Here is a 21982-nt window from a genome sequence, read left to right as displayed (position 1 = left end):
TAATTGCTAATATGAACTAAATACCCATTAAAATTTTTACATATACTAATATAAATAAACTCATCTATAATAGCTTTAAGTTTATGTAAATCAAAATTCATCAAATCAAGATTGAGTTTAGATTAATGCGGATGTTAATTAACTAAGAATTAATAACACGAAATTCATACATGACATTGATTTTGTAGTACTTATTACTTATTGAAAAATGAAAAGTAAAGTATTATTTTATTTTCGAAATAATTGAATATAGTACTAGTATAGTTAAAATCATCCAAAAAATAATCCTACATGATGTGATATTTAATATATTATATTATATATTATAGATATTTGTGCATTTAATTTCTTTATTATCTAGAGCATATTTAAGCCCTATTATTTGGAAAATAATGTGTTTTAGAATAGTCTTTTGACGATGAATGATTGGCTGAAAAATAAGAAAAAAATTTGAATTTACGTGTAATATTATTTTATTATAAAATAAATCGCTGAAAATAAGATAGAAAAATGTATTTCAAAATAAAGAGGACCAAACAAGGGTCTAGCACGGACAAATTGTTTGGTTAGTGTGAATGCAATTAATTTAGAAAAATCAATGATAATAGGACAGAGAAAGACAGCACAGCACAGCACGCTCGGTACGACTGAACACTATTTGTTGCTGATTTTCAAGTACGGACGACTTGACTTTGAACCCAAAATTCTCTTTATGTTTATTCCTATTTTCACAATCCTAAACGCGTAATTCTACACTAACACCACATGTTCCTTCTTAAATTTAGCCTCTTTGTTACCATATCGACTCATTTAGTGATTAATCACTAAGTTAGATATTGAAATATTTTAAGAAAATATATTTCTTATATTGCTGATGGTAAATGTGTCACGACATCTTTTGATTAGTTTGGTTGATTTTAAAGCCTATCTTTCTTGTAGAAATAAAGCAAAATGGAGGATTCAGTCATCCGTCAGAAGAATAGGGCGTGTGAAGGTCAAAGATTGTTTGATGCTTAAATTAGTGAGTCATAATACAATTAACCTAAAAGTATATTTACGTGGAGAGGATGCCTTGTGGCTGGAAATGAGCTCTTTAATAAGGTCTTCGAGAGTTGATAACATCCTAGTCACTCGGCCTCTATTTGGGCTCAATTTTGTCGAAAATTTATTTTTTCTAAACTCATTTTTAACTATAAGTTCTCCTATAAAATAATTTTACACGTAAATTTAAAATTTTTCCTTATTTTCTAGAAAGACATTTTTCAAAAAATTACTATTTAAAAACATATTTTTCCTAATAAAATGAGGGTCAAATAGGGGCTTAACGTGGAATGTGAACTTCAGTTGTCAAGTGCTTCCTCTCGATCCTAATAGGTTGCTCATACAAGTGCGCTAGCGCTATCATTACCCATAGACTAAACCTCTTATCAACACTCGTAATTGGACGAATAATTTACATTGAGTGTTATCCAAACATGTTCAGCTACTAAAGTGATAATTATTTCGGTTCATATTCCTTGAAGCCTTTCGTCTCAGACTTAATAATGGAGACAAAAAGTTGGTTTATTGAGTTACCCCCTTACGTTAGAACTTTCTTCGATTAGCATCGTGATCTCAGAAAGGTCGTTGTATTGTGGGATCGACCTTCTCGAGGCAATAAAATTTGAGTAATGCTATCACGATTCAATACGGTCCACATAGTGTAATTGAAATTTGAAGCAAACCAATCAATACTGTGACACAAATGATTTTTTTCAATAAGTTAATTTTTTTTATTTTTTTATTATTTTTTTTAATGTGGTCAGACGCCTTCCACATGGTGTAAACCAACAACTCCACCGTTCCCAAAAATAAAAAATAAAAAAATTGTCGGGCTCATATGTTTACAGTTTTCCGGGAAATTACTCGCTAGCACTGCACGCGAAACCACGCCCTCGCCCACCCTCACCCTGACCCTCAGATTCTCAGGCCGTTTGTCTGTAAAAAATTGAGGGTCAAACAAAAGCTATTGTTACATGTGAACTTCAGTTGTCAAGTGATCCTCTCGATCCTAATAGATCGCTCATGACAAGTATGTTAGGACGATCATTATCCGTAGACTAAACCTCTTGTCAGCACGTGTAATTGGACGATTAATTTACATCGAGTGTTATGCGAACTTGTTTAGTTATTAAGATGATAATTATTTCAGTTCATATTCATTGATAAAGTCTCTGACTCTAACCTAATAACGGAGACAAAAAGTTGGTTTGTTGAGTTATCCTCTTACGTTAACTTTCTTCGATCAGCAGCATCGTGATCTTAGAAATATCGTTGTACTGTACGGTCGACCTTCTTGAGACAATAAAATTTGAGTAATGCTATCACATTCAATATAGTCCACATAGTGTAATTGAAACCAACCAAATAATACGGTGACACAAACGATTTATTTAATAATTTTTTTATTTTTAATATTTTGTGGTCAACGCTGAAGTCTTTACTGTCCACATAGTGTAAACCGACAACTTCACTGTACCCAAAAAAAAAAAAAAAAAAAAAATTTGTTCGGTTCATATTTTTACCGGGAAATTACTTGCTAGCACTGAACGCGAAACCACCCACTCCCGCACCCTCAGACTCTTAGGCCGTTTGTCTATAAAATTCACCGGGTCACCACCGAGTTCTCTTCAATATTTTGACTCAGCTCTTTCAATGGAGGTCCAAACTCAAACTCTCTCAACCTTCGATACTTCTCATTTTTCTTCCACTTCCATAAACAACTCGGAGATTTGCAACGCTGAGGTTCAGTACCCCGAGATGCCTGGTTTCTTGAATGAAGCTCCGGAAAAGAATGAAGTTGAATCACCGGCCTCCGGTCGACGAGAATTCGAGGATGGACGTGGCGAAATGGCGGTAGGTGGAAGAGAATGGGAAGGTTCTCTGTCGACCGGAGCTCCGATGAGCCCTGTCGGTGCTCCGAAAACATGCCTTAAGACTGCCGCCACGAAGGTGCAGAAGGTTTACCGGAGCTATCGTACGCGTCGCATGTTAGCAGATTCCGCTGTGGTTGCTGAAGAGCTCTGGTAGGCATTTTTTTTTTCCTTAAACGTGCTAAAATTGATATACGTGTTGATTTACGAATTAGTCGATTAGATTATGGAAAGCACAAAAACGTTTGCGTGTAAATTTTGCTCAATTTTTTTCCCATTTTTGGTGGTGAAATTGAAGGTGGCTTGCCATATCCTATGTTGATTACCTGAAGCCAGATACCGCATTCTCGCGGTGGAATCGTGTCATTTCGAATGCTTCCAAGGTATAAAACCGGTTCCTTCTTGTTACTTTTTAGATCAATTTTAACTTTGAAGAAGAAAAAATAATTGATGATGGAAAACTTAACTCCGATTTACTAGATTCATTATTGTGTTTAGAGAAGGACAACAGTTGATGATTTGTCTTTAACTCAATTCATGGACAGGTGGGCAAGGGCTTGTCTATGGATGCTAAGGCACAAGTATTGGCTTTTCAACACTGGATTGAAGCTGTGAGTCTAATCTTTATTTCATGCCTCTTTCTGTGGAGTTCATTTACCTTTGCTTAATTGCAAGCTGTCTACCATTAGTTCGTGCTTTTCTCAATAGTTTCCTTTCGACGATAATAATTTTTGTGAAGTTGACATTAGATTGTTGTATACATTATCTAGATTGATCCAAGGCACCGCTATGGACACAGCTTACATCTCTATTATAAAGAGTGGTGTAAAAGTAACGCTGGTCAAGCCTTCTTCTACTGGTGAGAAAATTTTGAACTGATTTGATGTCTTCAAATTTTGATCTATTACTGTGAGCATGATAGTTTATCAAAGGTGGTCAAACATGCAAGTTACGTTTAATGACCCTAGGATTTGGGAAAAAGAATGTCATACCACTACTGTGTTAATGAACTGATATAAGAGTACCAAATCCACAATCAAAAATATGTCAGTGATTATCACTAACTTGTATGCTTTTTCTATTATAAAATATATCATATAAGCAAATCTATGAAATTGTCACAGTATTCTTCATGCCTTTCTAGTTGGACGAATGTAGGGTGGGATTGCCGTGAAGGCAAAACTATGTTGAATCCAGCTATATAATTTGTTTATTGTTATTTTGAACTGGTGTGTAATTGGTTTGCTATAGTACAAAGTGGAAAAACGCTAAAACGTCAACATATCTACTCTGTACAGGCTCGATCTTGGAGAAGGCAGAGAAGTTGATCTTGAAGAGTGCCCAAGATCAAAGCTCCGTCAACAATGCATCATGTATCTTGGGCCAGTATGTGATTAGAATTTTATTACTTACTGCGAGGCACTTATATTTAATTCTTCTGTAGTTAATGGATACAGTATGTGATGCAACCATTCTAGTGATACCTATTGTCTCTAACTATCTTTCTTAAAATGTCATTCTGTTCTGACCCATGCATTCCAAGTAGTATTCTTAGTGTTTTATTCTTCTTTGCTATTGTCAGCAAGAGAGAGAACATTATGAGTACGTGATTGTTGACGGAAAAATATTGCACAATATAACTAGAAAACCTCTTCATACAAACGAAGGATCGCTAGAGCTGAAATGGATCTTTGTGGTGAGCACATCCAAGAAACTCTACACTGGAGAGGTAATGTCTAAAATGAAATAAGAAGTATACATATGATGTTTCTTTTTGAACCTCCTATATCTTGAAACTTTTGATTGATTTTTATACATCTATATTTTAATTACCTTCAGAAAAAGAAAGGATCTTTCCATCATTCCAGTTTTCTTGCGGGAGGGGCCACTTTAGCTGCTGGAAGGCTCATGGTAGTAGATGGAGTTCTTAAGGTACAGTCTGGGGTTGTGATTACCCAAAAATCTAGTGACAAATTTGTGTTTTGCATCGTGTAATGCTGAGTGTCAGAAAATACGTTCTCTCTAAATTCATACTGAACTTAGCGAGTCCCCCAGATTATTCAGTTCTTGTCTTTTCCTTCAGGCTGACAAACGTCAAACAATTTTCATGAAGTTCTCTATTTTGCTAATCCCGATAATTTTACACGATAACTGGTTTCGTTTATATGTCAAGCAGATAATCTGCAAACATGTTTTATTGGCTCAGCCTGTCTTTGTTGTTACAAGTTGATGGCTATAACTTTGATTTCTGGTGTGTGGGAAACCTACTAACAGCATGATCGAGCAGGAATTTTATTGGAGATGCCAGCTAACTGTTGTAATAATCTTCCATCCACTATATCCTACCAGTAGTACTTGATTGTTTTTGCCGTTCTTGGTAGGATTAAGAAGCTCAGTTGTATACTGTTAAGTAGGAGAGTTAGTCTGTATTTGGGAGGCTGAACCAAGATTTCCAAACTATTGCTTGGTGTGATATATGTTTTATCTGACCCTGTGGTAACTGAGTAATGGGGGTGCAGTCACCACTGTTGCCAAACCTAACTCTTTGAAAATACAATTTGTTTATTTAGTTGCAATAATGCATTTTGATCTCATGCAAGTACTTTACTTTCTTCAGTGCATCTCACCGTACAGTGGACATTATAGGCCAGCTGATGATAGCCTTGAGAGCTTTTTATCAATTCTCAAGGAGAACGGAGTCAACCTGGATGAAGTTGAGGTACATCATCTGCATGTTCATTTTTTCTGATTATTATTTACATAGCCTAGATAATGGTGTGTACTTATTGTGAATAGCTGTCTTCTTAAGTAGTTTTGGGGAAAATAGAGGTGATAGATTGATTCTGAGGGCAACTGGGGGCCACTGCACAAACCGATCTCTACAAAAAATTGTTAAAATGATGAATAATGTTTTTATATATATTTTTAAAAATCTAATTATGGCTACTTATTTTTGTGTAAGTTATGAGATGAATAATGTCAATTAATAGTTGTCCCCCAAAGATGCAGTCCTTGATGTGCCTCTCATTGGAGTGGACACAATCATAGGTAAGCTTGACTCCTCTTAAGGGTAGATTATGATAAAAAAGAAAGCCTTCTGGTCCTGGGCATCAGCCTGAATTTAAGATGCTGTTGATGTACTTTAATGGGTATAAGCGCAATATTAACAGCTCAGGATGTTTCATCAATGAGAATTTGCTGTCCTCACATAGTGCAGCTAATTTTCTTCTAGATGGCAGTCCTTCTCTGGGAGTTACAATTTTAATATTTCCCCTAATGGTGCTGTCCTGTGTTGTCTTCTTTATCAGATCCGCAAAGCAAATGAAGATTCGGAGAGTCACTACAATGTAAAATTGGCTAGCGACCTATCTGTCTCAGAGTCTGTTCAACCCAATCTTCCCAGTGAAGAAGATGAAAGAGACCTGCCTTCAGAAACAATTGATGCCTCTCGGCCTGAAATTAAAATTGAGTACAAGAGGACTCTCTCTGGCGGTCTCCAGAGCCCTAGATCAGAAGTGCCAAAGGCAGCAATAATGCAAAGAATTAACTCCAAGAAGGCTGCAAAGTCCTATCAATTAGGCCATCAACTCTCGCGCAAATGGTCGACGGGTGCTGGTCCTAGAATTGGTTGTGTTGCCGACTATCCTGCAGAATTGAGGTTACACGCGTTTGAACTTAGCAAACTCTCCCCCAGAGCATCTCCGTCATCATCAACTCCCAGGCTGACTTCTGCTCTTGCTTCGCCTACCGCTTATCCAGCATAGTTTAGAAATGGTGACACCACAAGCTCTTAACTTAGCGTTGTTATTTCAGCTTCTCCTATACCCTCCTGTGGGCTTTGCTATTTTACTATGATCTATCTGATCTTCTCTTTGTATGCTGTTTGAGAAAGTGAATGGAACCGGTTGCTTCTTTGTAAAATCTTCAAAGGAAAATTGGGAACTATGTTCTGTTTCATGAACAAGTATCTTTAATTCATGTTTTAAGTGATTTTTCCCGTTTCACACTTTTAGAGCGAGAAATTTATTACTCTTTAGTGCTATCAAATTTCGCTCTGAATAAATAAATAAATAAAATGCTACAATCTGATGGGTGGAGGTCGATGACAACGCTAAGGTTTTTGTAAGGTTTTGATTGCGGATTTGAGATTTGTGTGTGGACAAGATTACTGTTTTGTACGGTGAGTAGGGATGGGAAAGTTGGCAACGGTCAGAAATTATTGGTTTTGTGGTTATTTGTCCGACTGGATACGAGCGAGGCAGGGTGGCGGTGATGGTGATGGTGATAGTGGGGATATGGCAATGAGATGGTTGTGATGGTGGCATGTTCGATTAGTTGATTACAAATTTATAATTTTTTATTATGTCTTTAATTTTTAAAATGTTATTTGCTGTATTTTTGGTTTTGGTCGCCGGTTTGTGGTGATTTTCACTAGACGGTGGTGGCATCGAATGGTGTAGATATGATGATTTGGTAATGTGGTGACGATAATAATGGTCGTGGTGGGAGTGGATGATGATGTTAAATGAGTTAAATAAGTTACAATTTCAAAAAATTACACATACTTTAGTAACAATAACAAATAGCATAAGTTATAATTCGAAAAAAATTACATATATTGTAACATGATTTAATTGTAAATTATCATAAAAATTATTGAAAATTGATAAGATACAGAAAATTACATACGAGTCAAAAAATTACTTACAAATAAAAAAAATAAAATACATACATTTATAAAAAAGGATGACTAGACAATACACTTGATTTTTTGGAAATAATTTCTACCGACAATATAACATTGATTTTTCGACTTGGTCCCCTAAATATTTGTAGTAGTGTAATTAACTCAGTAAATTTCGTTTTTATTGCTTAGAGGCCGTCTTAATAAAATTTCACTACAGTCGTTTCACATGACTAAATGACCGTATTTTATAAAATTTTGGTGTAAATTTCATTTTTCACTAAAAATAGTTGACTAATTAAAAATTTTCCTTAAAAATTTTATGGACCATCATGAAATGTGTCGTACGTGAGCAGACATATTTGTTAATTGGACCTTAAAGCTACATGTATATCAAATTTTACATAATGGGTTACACAATGTCATATATCACTATATCATGGAAAATTCTACTTATACATAATTATTGCACATAATAATGTTCATAATGTGTTGTGACAATTATCCGATTGTTGAATCAGATAGATTTATATCTGAAAGAGTTTACAATAAGTTCTTTCAAAATGACTATTTGTCCCTTTGTCAGAGGATGTGCAAGTGTTAGATTTGAATTAAAGATTGGATCCAGTGTCACGTGTAATTATGGACTCCATTATATAGACAATTATGTACATGTAGCACTTTCCCTATATCATTTGTCAGTTTAAAATATTGATAACTTTTTCATCAAATCTTTTCTATTCACATAATTTTATGTAATATCTTATATACCATTTTAGGTACAAAAGCATAATCCTTGTTAATTTATTCGCTTATGTCGTTTAAAATATACCATTTTTAGGTACAAAAGCATAATCCTTGTTAATTTATTCGCTTATGTCGTTTAAAACTTAAGTCTTAGAGTTATGTGATACAAACAAGGTTGATGACAAGATTTAAAAACAGTGGGACACGTATCAACATTTCATTGGACAGTGTGAAAAAAAAAAAAACCCAACAATTGACACTAACCCTGTCCACAAACTCTATTCAAACAACATAACTCTAAGTCTTAAACACTTATAAAGTGCAATTAATAAATAAAGGGAATAGATGACGTGGCTCAAGATTACATATTTCCATGCACGATTAATATTTAATAATTATGCATTAAAATAAAATTAAAAATTCCACCATAACTTATATCTTCATTATCTTTTCCTTTTTTTTATCATTAGATAGATTGAAAAAGAATTAAACAAAAAAATAAGCTAAAATCTTCCGCATATTACCTTCCAATCCCATTCAAAATTGTGTGTTAAGCACCTACTTAAAATATTGTTTCACCTAATAAGACAGACGAGAAATAAATGAATTTTTTCACCTTGAAACGTTATTCGTGAGTTCAGACTTGAAGTTTAGAGGCCCAAAATTCAAAGAGTAAAAATTCTCAAACCAACAATTACGAGTCAAGTTTTAGATCGTTTGACTTTCTGGGAAAGTTCCTTGCAAATTTGTAATACAATTTCCACACGTATCTTTATATTAATATTTATCTTTGGATTGACTGTTTAATTATTCCTATAACTACCCAATTTAATAATTTTTAGTACGGTCAATGTACAATTTTAACAACCAGACATATTAGTCTTTTCGACTGCAAAATGTTCTGTGCACACAACTTTTAAGAGTAGAAAATTGCCCATATATATTGTTTTGAGTTATGCTGCATGTACATTGTAATATTTATAATGTACAAGTGACATAATATCATTGGAAAGTTGAAAAATAGTTTTTTCAATTCTCCAATCATAGAACTCCACATGTATATTATAGATACCCTTATTGATATCATAATGTACAATTTTTTCACACGCTAAACAGAAGCGATATATGTGTTAAAAATGAATTGAGAGGATGGGAAATCTTGACCCAACACGGAGAATAAATCTGTTTCCATAAATTTAGTAGTATTAGAAAATTAATTGAGTGTAAACTAAAATCATAGTTAGGAGACAGAAAAGTATCAGAATAAAGAATTGAAAGATAAGTTTGTTGGGGAAAAAAAAATCATTGTAAAAAAGTATTTTTATGGTAGGGTCAATGTAGATAAATGAAAATCGTATCACCTTTCTTTGAACGGAATTTTTTGAAAAGGTTAATTATTTTTGACAGAACAAACATGAGTATAAAAAACTCAAGAACTCGTCAATTTCATCAGAATCCTATTATCAAATTATACTTAAATTCTTATTTTGTAGTCTAAGTAGGACAAATACTTCCATGGGAGGATCGCATCACGTGAATGGTGCGACCATCAATGCCGAGCTGCCACCTCGTCGGGGTGGTCCACCATCACTCCGAGGTGGTGAGCCACCCCGACGAGATGGCGCTTTCTTAGAGGACATTCGCAACACCACCATGGAAGTATTTCTCCCTAAGTAGGAACTGTTGGTGACAATATGGTTGAAATTATCAAATATAGTTACAAGAATATCGATAATTACGCGTTATTGCTATATAATAAATATTTCAATTAATTAGCACATATTAAGCTATGCAACATAATCAACATAGCACCCATAAACAAAAATTCAGAAAGATTAAAACAAAACTTAGCTTTAAGAATATAAACAAATAAATACCATCAAGTCCGAATACTTCATTTAAAGAGATTCATTTCTTGAACGTTCTAAATAAAGATAATTTGCATAATAAATTTCTAAAATATTTTAACAATTATAGATTACATATAAACAAAGACAAAAAAATGAGTAGGGATGACACCGAGAGAAACCGCCCCGAATGGGACGGGGATTACCCGTCTAATCAGAACGACTACGAGGCGAGAGTCATTGTTCGAAGCGGGTATTTACGGATATGAGAATCATAGTCCCGACTATTTGCTACTTGCTCCATTTAAAGTTAATTTCAAATTTATTTTTTTATCAAACTAAAATAAAAGATTTATTACCATTTCTAAATAGAAAGTGAGTTGTTTTTAAAAATTAGAAAAAAGTAGTAATATTCACTAACTAAAGAAATAAAAAATAAAAGTAAAAAAAAAATATAAAATAAAAATGGGGTCGGATGGAATAGATGACAAAAATACTCGATGAGAGCAGAATCGGAATGACCGACTTGCCATCCCTAAAAACGAGAAGACAGATCTGCCTCCGAAGACAACGAGTAGGCCATTCTTACGCCTTTTGAAAAGTATGCTCAGTCATTTTTCAAATTTTATCATCTCATGTTAAATATAAACTAGAAACATTCATGTTGAACGTTGAATTATTCCTGTAGCCTTCATGTAGGGACGTCTTGACTTTGAACATTGACTTGTAACCACTCGACTTACTTAGTACAACACCCCAAGTTTGAAAAACATAAAAAAGTTATTTTTCACTTAAGATAGCAAAAATATTCGTCAAATTCAATATCCGTGCAGACCTGCTCTGAAGCAGGTACAGGACGGGTGTATAGATAACAGTGCCCCCCTCCCAAACTCTATTTTATTATTAGGCCATCTCTAACCTCGCACCAAATTTTGCACTAAATCTTGCACCAAACTAAAATTCATCTCCAATCATTACACCAAAAATTACATCAAATGAACAGTATTTAACCATTTTATTTCCTTTTTTTATTCTTTATAATTTACTTATTTGAAATGTTATTTATTTAATTATTTCATAAATACATAAATTACTAAATAAATAATTATGTTAAATTACAGAAAAAATTAAATTCATTAATAAATATAAAAAATATAGAACAATTAATAAAAATACTACAACAACGAAAATATGAAATCATGCCGTCAGAAAATAGTACAATGCATTTCGAATTTGGATAGACGATATTACGAAATCGCTAAATTTTTGCAATTTAATTCTCAGAATTCATATGTTCATCCTACAAATAATCGATTAATGCATTTTGAAGTGCAATGTGAATTTCTTTATCCTTGATTTATTTATGACGAGTAAGGGTATGTATGTATCCTTATGTATCCTTTTTTTAAAAATAAAATTAGATTATCGTATGTATGTCTCTATTTAATATATTTTGTGTTATAATCAGGTAATCAGGCTGGGTAACAGGAGACACACCCCGACCCCCGCTTAATATTTTTATAAAGAATTCAATACTTTAGATGAAAAAACTCCATGAAATTTCATTAATTCTAATAAAAGATGGCAACTAAGATTATCTAAAAAATATGATAAACAACGAAAACCTTAGTTTATCAAATATATTTGACTAATTTAATTTTTTAAAATAGATTAATTATAAAATTTAATAATTATATTATTGTTTTACTTGAATGAATGAGGTAATAAAATGAATTATCAAAAATTATAAAAAAAAATTAAACGGGTATGTAAACGTGGCAATCGCCCCGCCCTGCTTTAAACGGGTAACGACATAGGTATGTGGTTCGTCCCGAACCCGTCCCCTTGCGAACCCTATTTTTCACTAATTGTTTGCTTGGAATTGTGTTTGGATAAATTGTTTTCAAGTAAAATTACACATTCTATTTTTTGATAGGTAACCCAAGTAAAATTACTTATTCTAAAAATAACTTTTATTTTTCTGTTAAAACGAGCTTCCGTTTGAGTATAAATTTATAAATAATTTATTAATTTTGATTAAAATACACATTCATAACTAATACTTATTATTATTCACATATTTCGTACTACTCATCAATATTGTTCTTATTAATTTCATCCACGTGTGCTCTTACTCTTTCCTCCTTGCTACGAAATGGACTCGTGTGGACAAGAATGCATGAGGTCAACTTATATAATTATTCTTTCAAGTCAGCAAAAGGGCATTATTTTAATTCTGTGATAGAAATAAACTAACAAATAACAGTTTTCAAGATTAAATCCCACAGCATTAATAGAAAATTTTAAATAAAAGACAATAGAAGTATTTCAACAGTAGGCAATATGTGCATGATTTGGAAGTTCTATGTCCTGACTTAAAAAGGCAAAAATTCAGGGAAATACAGCTAAAAGTTAAAATTAATTGCAAGTGGGTGGGGGCACTTGGACCATATAATAGAAAATAGAAAAGAAATTTTAAAACATCTGTGTAACAAGCATTTATTTATTTAGAAAGAAAAGAGAAATATGCATCTGAAAAACATTAATGTAAGAAAACAATAGGTGTTGCCGTTGCTCGAAGTGTGGATTTATTATCCACTTAAAAGATTTCACCAACAAAAATCAAAATTTATAAAAAAAAAAAAAAAAAAAGTTTTGTTTTTTTTTGGAAAAAAAAAAAAAAAAAAAAAAAAAAAGGGAAAATTTGTCTGGTTTGTATGTTTACCGGGAAATTGCTGCCCATTGCACGTAACAACCCGTCCTCTGGCTCTCTATATAACTCACCGAGTCACCTCCGATTTATCTTCATGTTGATTGAGCTGTGTTAACTGGAGGTGGAATCCTCTTGCAACCTTCAACAGCTCTCATTTTCTTATACTCCTACAAGCAAATCGGAGATCTGCAACGCTGAGTTTCGGAGCTTCGAGATGCCCGGATTCTGTGATGACGCACCAGAACAGCATGAAGTTGAATCCAAGGCCACCGGCCGACGCGAATGGGAGGGCTCTTTACGGTCTAGTGTTCCGGAAACAGGCCCAAGGAGTGCGGCCACGAAGGTCCAGAAGTTTTACCGGAGCTATCGTACGCGTCGAAAGTTAGCCGACTCGGCTGTGGTTGCTGAAGAGCTCTGGTTGTTTCTCTTTTTCTTTTCCCCCTTGTTTTAATTGTGCAAAATAATAGTACATTCATCAGCGCTGATTAGTCTAGGTAGAAGTGGACTCTCTGATTTATCGAATAATGAATCAAGTGGCGGGCATTACCCGGTAGTATATACTAATAGATATGAATAAGAATAATGCTATCTATGATCACCTGTTTAGGTGGCAATTGAATTCACTCTCTTATTTATAAATGTTTTTTTCTCGTGGTGAAATCGAAGGTGGCAAGCGACAGAGTTTGTACAATTGAATCACAGTACTGTATCCTATGTCGACTTCTTGAAGCCAGAGACAGCAGCCTCGCGGTGGAGTCGTGTCAGTTTGAATGCTTCTAGGGTATAAAAGTCTTGTGACCTTTTTATATAATGGAAAAGTCATTAGCAATTTAGTGGCTTCAATAGAAGTTTTTTTCTTTAGAAATGGATTGCATTTGATGATTTATTTTCAACTAAATATATGAACAGGTGGGCAGGGGTTTGTCTATAGATGATAAGGCACAAACATTGGCCTTCAACCACTGGATTGAAGCTGTGAGTTACTATTTCCTTCATGCCCCCTGCTGTGAACTTCATTTGATTATAAGCTTATCTGCCATTATCTGGTAATAGTATTTTTAGAGTTAATATAGATTTTTATGTACATTATCTAGGTTGATCCAAGGCACCGTTATGGACACAGCTTACGTTTGTATTATGAAGAATGGCGTAAAAGTACTGCTGGTCAGCACTTCTTCCAGTGGTGAGACAAGTTTGAACTCATCTGATGTCTTAATATTTTTTTATTTATATTGGAAAGTATCATAGTTTATCTAAAGTGGTCAAGCATGCCAGCCATGTCTAGTGGATTTAGGGAAAATAAATGTCATACTCTTATGCCGTTAATGAAATATTGAGAGGACCAAATCGGTGGTGAAGATACGCGAGGGATGATCATAAACTTGTACCCAGAGTAATCTTTCATGCCTTTCTAGGCCCAAAATGTTGAGTAGGAAGCTACAATATTGGTTTAATTATTTATATTGGACTGGTGTGTAGTTGGTTAACTATAATCTGAAGAGGAAAAGATGTTAAAACTTCAATTTATCCACAGGCTGGATCTTGGAGATGGCAGAGAGGTCGATCTTAAAGAGTGCCCAAGATCAAAGCTTCGTCGACAACACATCAAGTATCTTGGACCAGTATGTGATCGAAACTGTATTTATTTAAGTTTTATGGATGCAGCACGTGAACAGTGATGCAACCATTCTAATAACATCTTGATTATATTGTCTTAATTGCTCTGTTCCAATCCATGAATTTTAATTAGTATTCTCTGTTTCGTTTCTTATTCTTCTTTGCTATGTTCAGCAAGAGAGGGAGAATTACGAATACATGGTGATTAATGGAAAAATATTGCACAAAAAATCTGGAAAACCCCTCGAAACGAACATAGGATCACCAGATTTGAAATGGATCTTTGTGGTGAGCACATCCAAGAAACTCTACACTGGAGAGGTAAGATCTAAAAGGAAATTATAAGTACAGGCATGACTTGAAACTTTGATTTATTGTCACATCTATATTTTTTATTGTCTTCAGAAAAAGAAAGGATTGTTCCATCATTCTAGTTTCCTCGCGGGAGGGGCTACTTTAGCTGCTGGGAGGCTCATGGCAGAAGATGGAGTGCTCAAGGTACGGTCTGGGCACTAATCATTATCCAAAGTCTTTGGTCCTGACATATTGAAGTCCAATTCAACTCTTTGAAAATACAATTTGCTAATTTAGAATAGGTTTCTCATTAATACATTATGATCTAATGCAACCACTTTACTTCAGTGGATCTCACCTTACAGTGGACATTACAAGCCCAATGATGATTCCCTGGAGAGCGTTTTATCAATTCTCAAGGAAAACGGAGTCAACCTGGATGAAGTTGAGGTACTTCATCTACATTTTCTGTTTTGAGTATTACTTACAAAGCCTGAACAAGGTGCTTGCTTTTTGTGAATATAAGTAGCTTCTAAGGTAACCGCGGATTTTCATCTTCTGAATGGTAGTCATTTGGAGTTATGATTTTAGCATTCCACCTAATAGTGCGCCCTGTGTCTTATTTAATCAGATCAGGAAGGCAAATGAAGATTCTGAGAATCCTGACAACGGAAAATTGGCTAAAGATCTGTCTATATTGGAACGTCCATCTGTATCAGATTCTGTTCAACCTTGTCTTCCAAATGAAGAAGAAAGAAACCCGTCTATAGAAACAATTGAAGCCTCTCGAACTGAAGTCAAAATTGAGTACAAGAGGGTTCTCTCCGGTGGTCTCCAGAGCCCTAGGGCGGATGTACCAAAGGAAGTAATACTGCAAAGAATTAACTCCAAGAAAGCCGCAAAGTCGTATCAATTAGGCCATCAACTCTCGCGCAAATGGTCAACAGGTGCTGGTCCAAGAATTGGTTGTGTTGCAGATTACCCTCCAGAATTGAGGTCACAAGCTTTGGAACTTACTAACCTCTCTCCCATAGGATCTCATTCATCGTCAATCCCTACAATCCAACAAGCTTGTCAGCTATCTCCTTCTGTTGAGACAGATACTTCCTCTAAGGTCAATTAAGGCTTACTCTCTAGCTCTAAGGACTTGAGTATGTAACTGAGTAGCAGTGTCCTAGGACAGTAGATGAAATTTTAAATTATTTCTTTCATAATCCCGTTTGCTGTCTAAGTCTAGTGTAGCAAATGTGCTAGGAAAGTATTACACTTTCATTTACGGAATACGGTGGAGTAATAGAATAATTCTTCCATATCTGCTCTTCTTAACTAAAATTTTAATGAATTTTAAAAGATCATAAATTTTAGCGAATTGTGTGAATTTGAATAGATTTTCACATAATCCATAAAAATCTCATTCAAAATGGTTAAATCTCGAAAGAGTTTGTTCTATTCAAATATTTTTAAGTTTGAAATCCATTCAAATATTTTGAAATCTCTTTATTAATGAAATCCTTATTATTGAGAATATTTAGATTTTAATAAAACCTACTAAAATCTCAATTTGGGGACACCTAAATTTAGGAGAATTTTTAAAATTTATTAAAATCTCACAATTCATGTCTGATCTCTATTTCTTAAACTTATTTTTAACTATTCATTTTGTAAGATTCACAACATATATATTTACGAAGAAGGAAAATAAATCCGTCAACACGTTGAATCAAACTTGAAAGTTCAATGTCTAGGTAATTATTGGTTGATTAATTATTTAAAACTAATCACAATCTAACTGTCCAATCTGACAAACTACCGAACTATTAATCAATCGACCGCAATAAAAAAATAGCGAAGTAACAGTAAATTCAAATACAGAACATGCAATATACCATGGTAACTAAACCAGTAAGGGGAACATCTATGGTCCCTTGTGCCATGAGTAAATATATATTCGTCTCAAGTTTTTCTCATTACAATTATTTCTTGTGCATGTCAAATAAACCCAGTTATAAAATATAAAATAAAATAAAAAACAACTAAAAATTGTTTTAGTTCTTTTCATCTGTTGAGGAATTGAACCATGCACAAATTGGAATAAAAATCACGTTCTTAGTTTTACCTACAACTTCTATACGTGAATTTCAGCAATCAAGAGTTACTAATTTCTTCAGAATTTTGTGCAAAGAATTTTCTTCCTCTTATATACAGACTCCAAAATCGTCCACTCTTACTAATAAAAACTTGCCTTGTTTTTTCGCCATATTTGATGGCCATTATTTTGAAAAAAAAATAAAAAATGATGTTTTTGAATAATAATATTTTGAAGAACGTATAATTAAAATGTAGGAAAATGTTATGAGTTTACATGTAAGATATTTTATGATGTAAATGAATAATTGAAAATGAGTATGAGAATTAAATAATTTTATTTTAAAGGGAGACATACGAGGGCTTCTTGTAGTCCAAGGCTCCAATATTTGTCCCAAAAATCCGTTGTTAATTTGGTGGTCGTTGATAGTTATTAATGGATCGTGTCAGAGGTAAAGAGTAAACCTTTTACTAACGAAAATTCGTTGGTAAAGAGTAAATCTTTTACCATCGAAATTTTTCATTAGTAAAAATCTTAACCATTATCAACTAAGTTTCCGTTGGTCAATATTTACCATTACAATTGATAAAAATCAATGTTGTAAATAGTCGTATATGTGTGAGACGTGGTAAAAAAATTATTTATTTATTTTTTATTATAGTTATTATTATTTATTTAATAATTATAATTTTTTAACTTTTAGCTAACTGCGTTGAAGGCCCAAAAAATTGTTTAACCACTTATTGGACCACAAATTTATAGATAGCAACTCAAAAGACTTTGTTCTAAACTTTTGATGTGGAATAAGAATTCCTTTGAAAAATTAATTAATATTAGCAACAACAATTCCGTTGACAATATAAACTATTCTTTACTCACCGAAAATCCATAGGTGAAAGGTTGATACAGTTTTTAGAAAAAAAAAGTTGTGTTACATCATCAATGAAAATACTGCTTGTAAATGGTACGTATATTAAACAATAATATTAGACATGGAATATCCGTTGGTAAAGAGCTACCTCTTTTATCAACGAAAATTTCTTTTGGGATTTTCGTAATTAAAAATTTAATACTTTTACCAATGGATGATATGTTTCTAATTACCAACGAATACATTATCCGTAGATGAAAAGCCGATTTTTAGTAATGCACTCTTCTATGTAAGGTTGAATTTTGCATGTTGCATCATCGTTAACAATTCAATATATTAACACACCATATCATTAAAACTTGTCGTTCTATCTTAAAAGGTGAATATTGTTAAGAAGAGTAGTCCATACTTTTATAAGTTGACCTATGTTTTTATCTTTATTCGATGTTAGATTTTATTGCTTAACATGTTCTACAAGATGGTGGATCTTTTGAGCAAAGTAATCTTGAAATTTGCATGTTTATTTTTTTAATCTTAAAATGTCAATCTTATTAAGAGTAATAGCACAATCCTTTAGGGCCTGCTCCGGAGTTTAGACGTATTGGTTATGAGCCTTTTTTTAAGTAACAATTTTGAGCATTTATAAGTGGATCGATTTTGAGTGGTTATAGTAGCGATTTTTAAAATAGTTCAACATATACTTGAGAGTTTATTATCTATAGATTTTGAAATTTTTTTAAAAGAAAAAAATTACATATTTGTCTCTTAGTAAAATTTTCAATTTATAGTCTCTTATGTCGTAAATGATATTTTACTTAAGTAATTTTTTTTAAAATATAAGTTATTTTTTAACTTAATAAAGTTAAATATATACTTTACATTTTAAGTTAATTTTTTTTACTTATAAGTAACTTTTATAATTATAAGTAAAGTTTATACTTTAAATAATGTTAGGTGATTTTTTTATTTATAAATAACTTTTTATATTTTATAAATGAGCCTTTGTCTTATTAATATTGTTTTTATTTTTTACATAAAGGATATGTTTTTTATATAAGTAATTTTAATTTTTCTTATCATATAAGTAATATTTTATTTATTGTATTTCTTTTAATTATAATTTAATTTTTTTTTTGCTCATAAATAACTTTCTAGTTAATATATTTTTATTTACAAATTAGTTTTGAATAAAATATGTTAATTGGAAATAATTATTTTATAGAGGGTAAAATTAGAAAAAGAATTTGAGAAATTGTCAAAATATGTTGATTTGGCAAGTTGAGAGAATCGGCCAAAAGTACACTATACCAATTTGGGTGTTTTCTTTAAACCATCCAAAATTAGTGCTAAAAAAAGCTAGCAAGCATCGATTTTTTCAACTCTGCTTAAATGTTGCCACCCAAAATCAATGAAAAAAATCCTGACTTGGTCCTTATAAATTGGTATGTATTTTCATCTTTACATGATGTAGGATTTCTCCATTAACATGTTTCAGCAAGATAGTGGCTCGTTTAAACAAATTAATCTTGAAATTCTTGTGCGCATTCTTTTGAATCTTAATCGAATCGAATTGCTTATTAGAGTTTAATGGACTTTGACATCATATTATGAGTTGGGGTTCTAAGAGAAGTAACCCAAACCTTTATTAATTTGTCTATGTTTTCATTTTCAATCGACGCGGAATTTTACCACTCAACACATTGCTTCATCGGTTGGCAAATCATTATTTTCGTACTGGGTTAGGGAGGCCTTGTGATTCTAATTGCCATGTGATTCTAATTGATGCTGCCTGGGATTGAACTTTGTTATCAGTGTTTTAGTTGATATGACATTCTAAAGGATAAAATTATTCAGAAGAGACCCCATGACTGGAAAACAGACGGCATACTGTTATGCATATGCATTACATGGATAAAGATGCCAGCAAATTAATGTCTCCAGGGTGAGGGCTATCTTGTTGCCATTTATATGTGATCATCCAACCGAAAATGTTCAAGAATGCAAGCATCTAATGATGCAAGTTAGCCTATTTCAAAATTTGGCTGGCAATAATTTCTTTTCGTGTTGGCCATGTTTTGTAAAATCCTGCTTATAAGTGCTATGCTCCAATTAGGGCTGCCTGGATTTGAATACCGTAGGTATAGAGAGATATTTATATGTGTTTCTTTATCTTATAGTTCTTTTTGTTTATTTGTTATCTATTTCTATCGGTATGATTTATAACAAGTCTTATTGCACTTTCTAGGGGTGACATGGTGACTAGTATAGTGCTTGGGCATGGCCAGTTTTGCGTAGAGGCGAGTGAGGCTAGCACCTCAAGCCCATCAACGGAGAGGCCTCGGATTTTAGCCTTTTTTTTTACAAATATATTTGGTAAATTAGGTTTTTTGGAATTTTTTTATTAAAAAATTGATAAATTAGATCCATTCCATTCTATTTATAATTAAGGCCCGATAATGTTTTTTCATTGTGGGAATTTTATTTCTAAATTAGGTCTATTTCAAATGTAACGGAAGGGGACAAGTGGAGTAGGATTTCTCAAACTCATGTTGCGGTGATTTATCAATTCTATTCAACTTATTCATCACATAGGTAGTATTCAATTTATTTGTTTAAAATAAGAGACGTGTACTTGACTTGGCAAAAATTGATGAACATTCTTAAACAAAAAGTAAAGTCAAGTCTTTAGCGACATATGAAATTCCAACTTTTGAGTTCTTGTTTAGCATGGTAATCTACTTCAAATAAAAAAAACATGGATATTGATGGTGCAATCGACTTCTTTCAAGGAATTTTTTTATTTCTTGAAAATTATAGAGAAATTGAATTTGCTATTATCATGTATAAATTGACAAAAATGACAAGTTAAATGGATATTGAAGATGTATTCCGATAAAAGTGTATAATTTGAATAAAAAAGCAATTTGACAAAAGTAGTAGTGATGAGGTAAATCAATTGGTTGAAGAATCTTTTAGAGTTGAGTATTTTTTTATATATATAATTAATTAAACTCCATCTTCTCTAAAATTTGATTTGAACAATTTATACAATATGAAGAAATATTTCAATTTTTATTAAATTTGGAAAGGTTAAAGCGTGCAATTTATTTATTTATTTATTTTTAATTTATTGAAGCTTTGTATGAATCCTGAGAAGTATCTAAATACAATTGACGTTCGAATATTAATGTAAATGATTTATGATTCCGAGATAGAAGTCTTAAGGTGCCATTTACTAAGTAAAGCAGCAAGAGCAATTAAAGTGTTACAATATTTGAAGACATCTCAAATATTTATATTACTTACAAAATTTTGTTAATAATATTTTATCTTATCTCCGATCAACTAGATAACAAGAAAGATTGAATTGATTGACTATATTATTACTTGAGAAAGAAATAATTGAACATGTAGATTATTCAAATTTCAACAATGTTCTGACCTCTAAAATTACAAGAGAATAGTATTTAACTGATGTGGTTTGAAACATTGTTGGCTTCGTTATTTGATTATAATATAATCTTTTTGTTCTCCGCCTTCCAAATTTTGCATAAAACGCTTGAAAGATAAAATAGAAGCACTAAAATAATTTGACAATGAAAAATAAATAAATAAAATAAAATAAAATCAAAAAGTTTGAATTAGTGCCAAGATAAATGAAATTAAACTAAAATACAATCTCCGGCAATGGCATAAAAAACTTGTACAAAAAAATATATATTTTGATTTAAAACACAGAAAGTGTACGATTCGTTAACAAGTAATAAAGTGGATATTGAGTCCAAGTATCATTCCACGAGGATTGATTTAGTTCAATTTCTATACTGTGACCTTAACCGAAACAATAAAAATGAGAGTGTTTGTTATGATGCAAATTATAACTAAATTATATTATGTATGCAATTATAAGTGATTTAACTAACTAAATGCAATTTGTGATTGATGCATATTGACGTATTCTAATGAATGACAGACGTATTAGGACTCTACGACGATTTATACAATGTCAAGCCTATTCCCTTTCTTTCGAATGCATGAAACAAGTCACCAAATTCACACAATCACGTGCATAATAATTGTGGAGAAAATTAATCATATAAACCATTCAAATTTCAAGAACGTGTTTTGATGTCAAGAATGTAAAATTAAAAATTAAAAAGTCATATCACATTGTTGATTGTTCTCATAGCACAAACATATTTAGCCTAACA

The 21982-nt window shown here is 32.5% G+C and overlaps 2 protein-coding genes across 2 annotated transcripts; both read left to right on the top strand.

The window, feature by feature from the left end:
• Positions 1-874: 874 nt before the first annotated feature.
• Positions 875-6898, top strand: LOC111404719 (IQ domain-containing protein IQM3-like). Its single transcript, XM_023033485.1, has 10 exons — positions 875-1101; positions 2583-3065; positions 3211-3295; positions 3458-3523; positions 3683-3771; positions 4211-4298; positions 4495-4641; positions 4752-4844; positions 5530-5631; positions 6221-6898. Exons 1-10 carry the CDS (start codon positions 875-877, stop codon positions 6674-6676), a joined length of 1836 nt encoding a protein of 611 aa, XP_022889253.1. The 3' UTR covers positions 6677-6898.
• Positions 6899-12911: 6013 nt separating this feature from the next.
• On the top strand, positions 12912-16128 carry LOC111404066 (IQ domain-containing protein IQM3-like). The gene is made up of 9 exons (XM_023032790.1): positions 12912-13320; positions 13570-13684; positions 13813-13878; positions 13998-14086; positions 14438-14525; positions 14695-14841; positions 14926-15018; positions 15163-15264; positions 15446-16128. Exons 1-9 carry the CDS (start codon positions 13118-13120, stop codon positions 15935-15937), a joined length of 1395 nt encoding a protein of 464 aa, XP_022888558.1. The 5' UTR covers positions 12912-13117; the 3' UTR covers positions 15938-16128.
• The last annotated feature ends 5854 nt before the right edge of the window (positions 16129-21982 follow it).

This window comes from Olea europaea, chromosome 11 (genome assembly GCF_002742605.1).
Source record: "Olea europaea var. sylvestris chromosome 11, O_europaea_v1, whole genome shotgun sequence".
Classification (NCBI taxonomy): Eukaryota; Viridiplantae; Streptophyta; class Magnoliopsida; order Lamiales; family Oleaceae; genus Olea; species Olea europaea.
This window is presented reverse-complemented; position numbering and strand designations above follow the sequence as displayed.

Excerpts from the sequence above, each read along its gene's own strand:
- LOC111404719 (XM_023033485.1), top strand. The coding sequence starts at position 875 with ATGGTAAATGTGTCACGACATCTTTTGATTAGTTTGGTTGATTTTAAA. Across the intron at positions 3,296-3,457 it reads TCATTTCGAATGCTTCCAAG|GTGGGCAAGGGCTTGTCTAT; the intron begins GTATAAAACCGG and ends ATTCATGGACAG. Across the intron at positions 3,524-3,682 it reads TTCAACACTGGATTGAAGCT|ATTGATCCAAGGCACCGCTA; the intron begins GTGAGTCTAATC and ends TACATTATCTAG.
- LOC111404066 (XM_023032790.1), top strand. The coding sequence starts at position 13,118 with ATGCCCGGATTCTGTGATGACGCACCAGAACAGCATGAAGTTGAATCC. Across the intron at positions 13,321-13,569 it reads GTGGTTGCTGAAGAGCTCTG|GTGGCAAGCGACAGAGTTTG; the intron begins GTTGTTTCTCTT and ends GTGAAATCGAAG. Across the intron at positions 13,879-13,997 it reads TCAACCACTGGATTGAAGCT|GTTGATCCAAGGCACCGTTA; the intron begins GTGAGTTACTAT and ends TACATTATCTAG.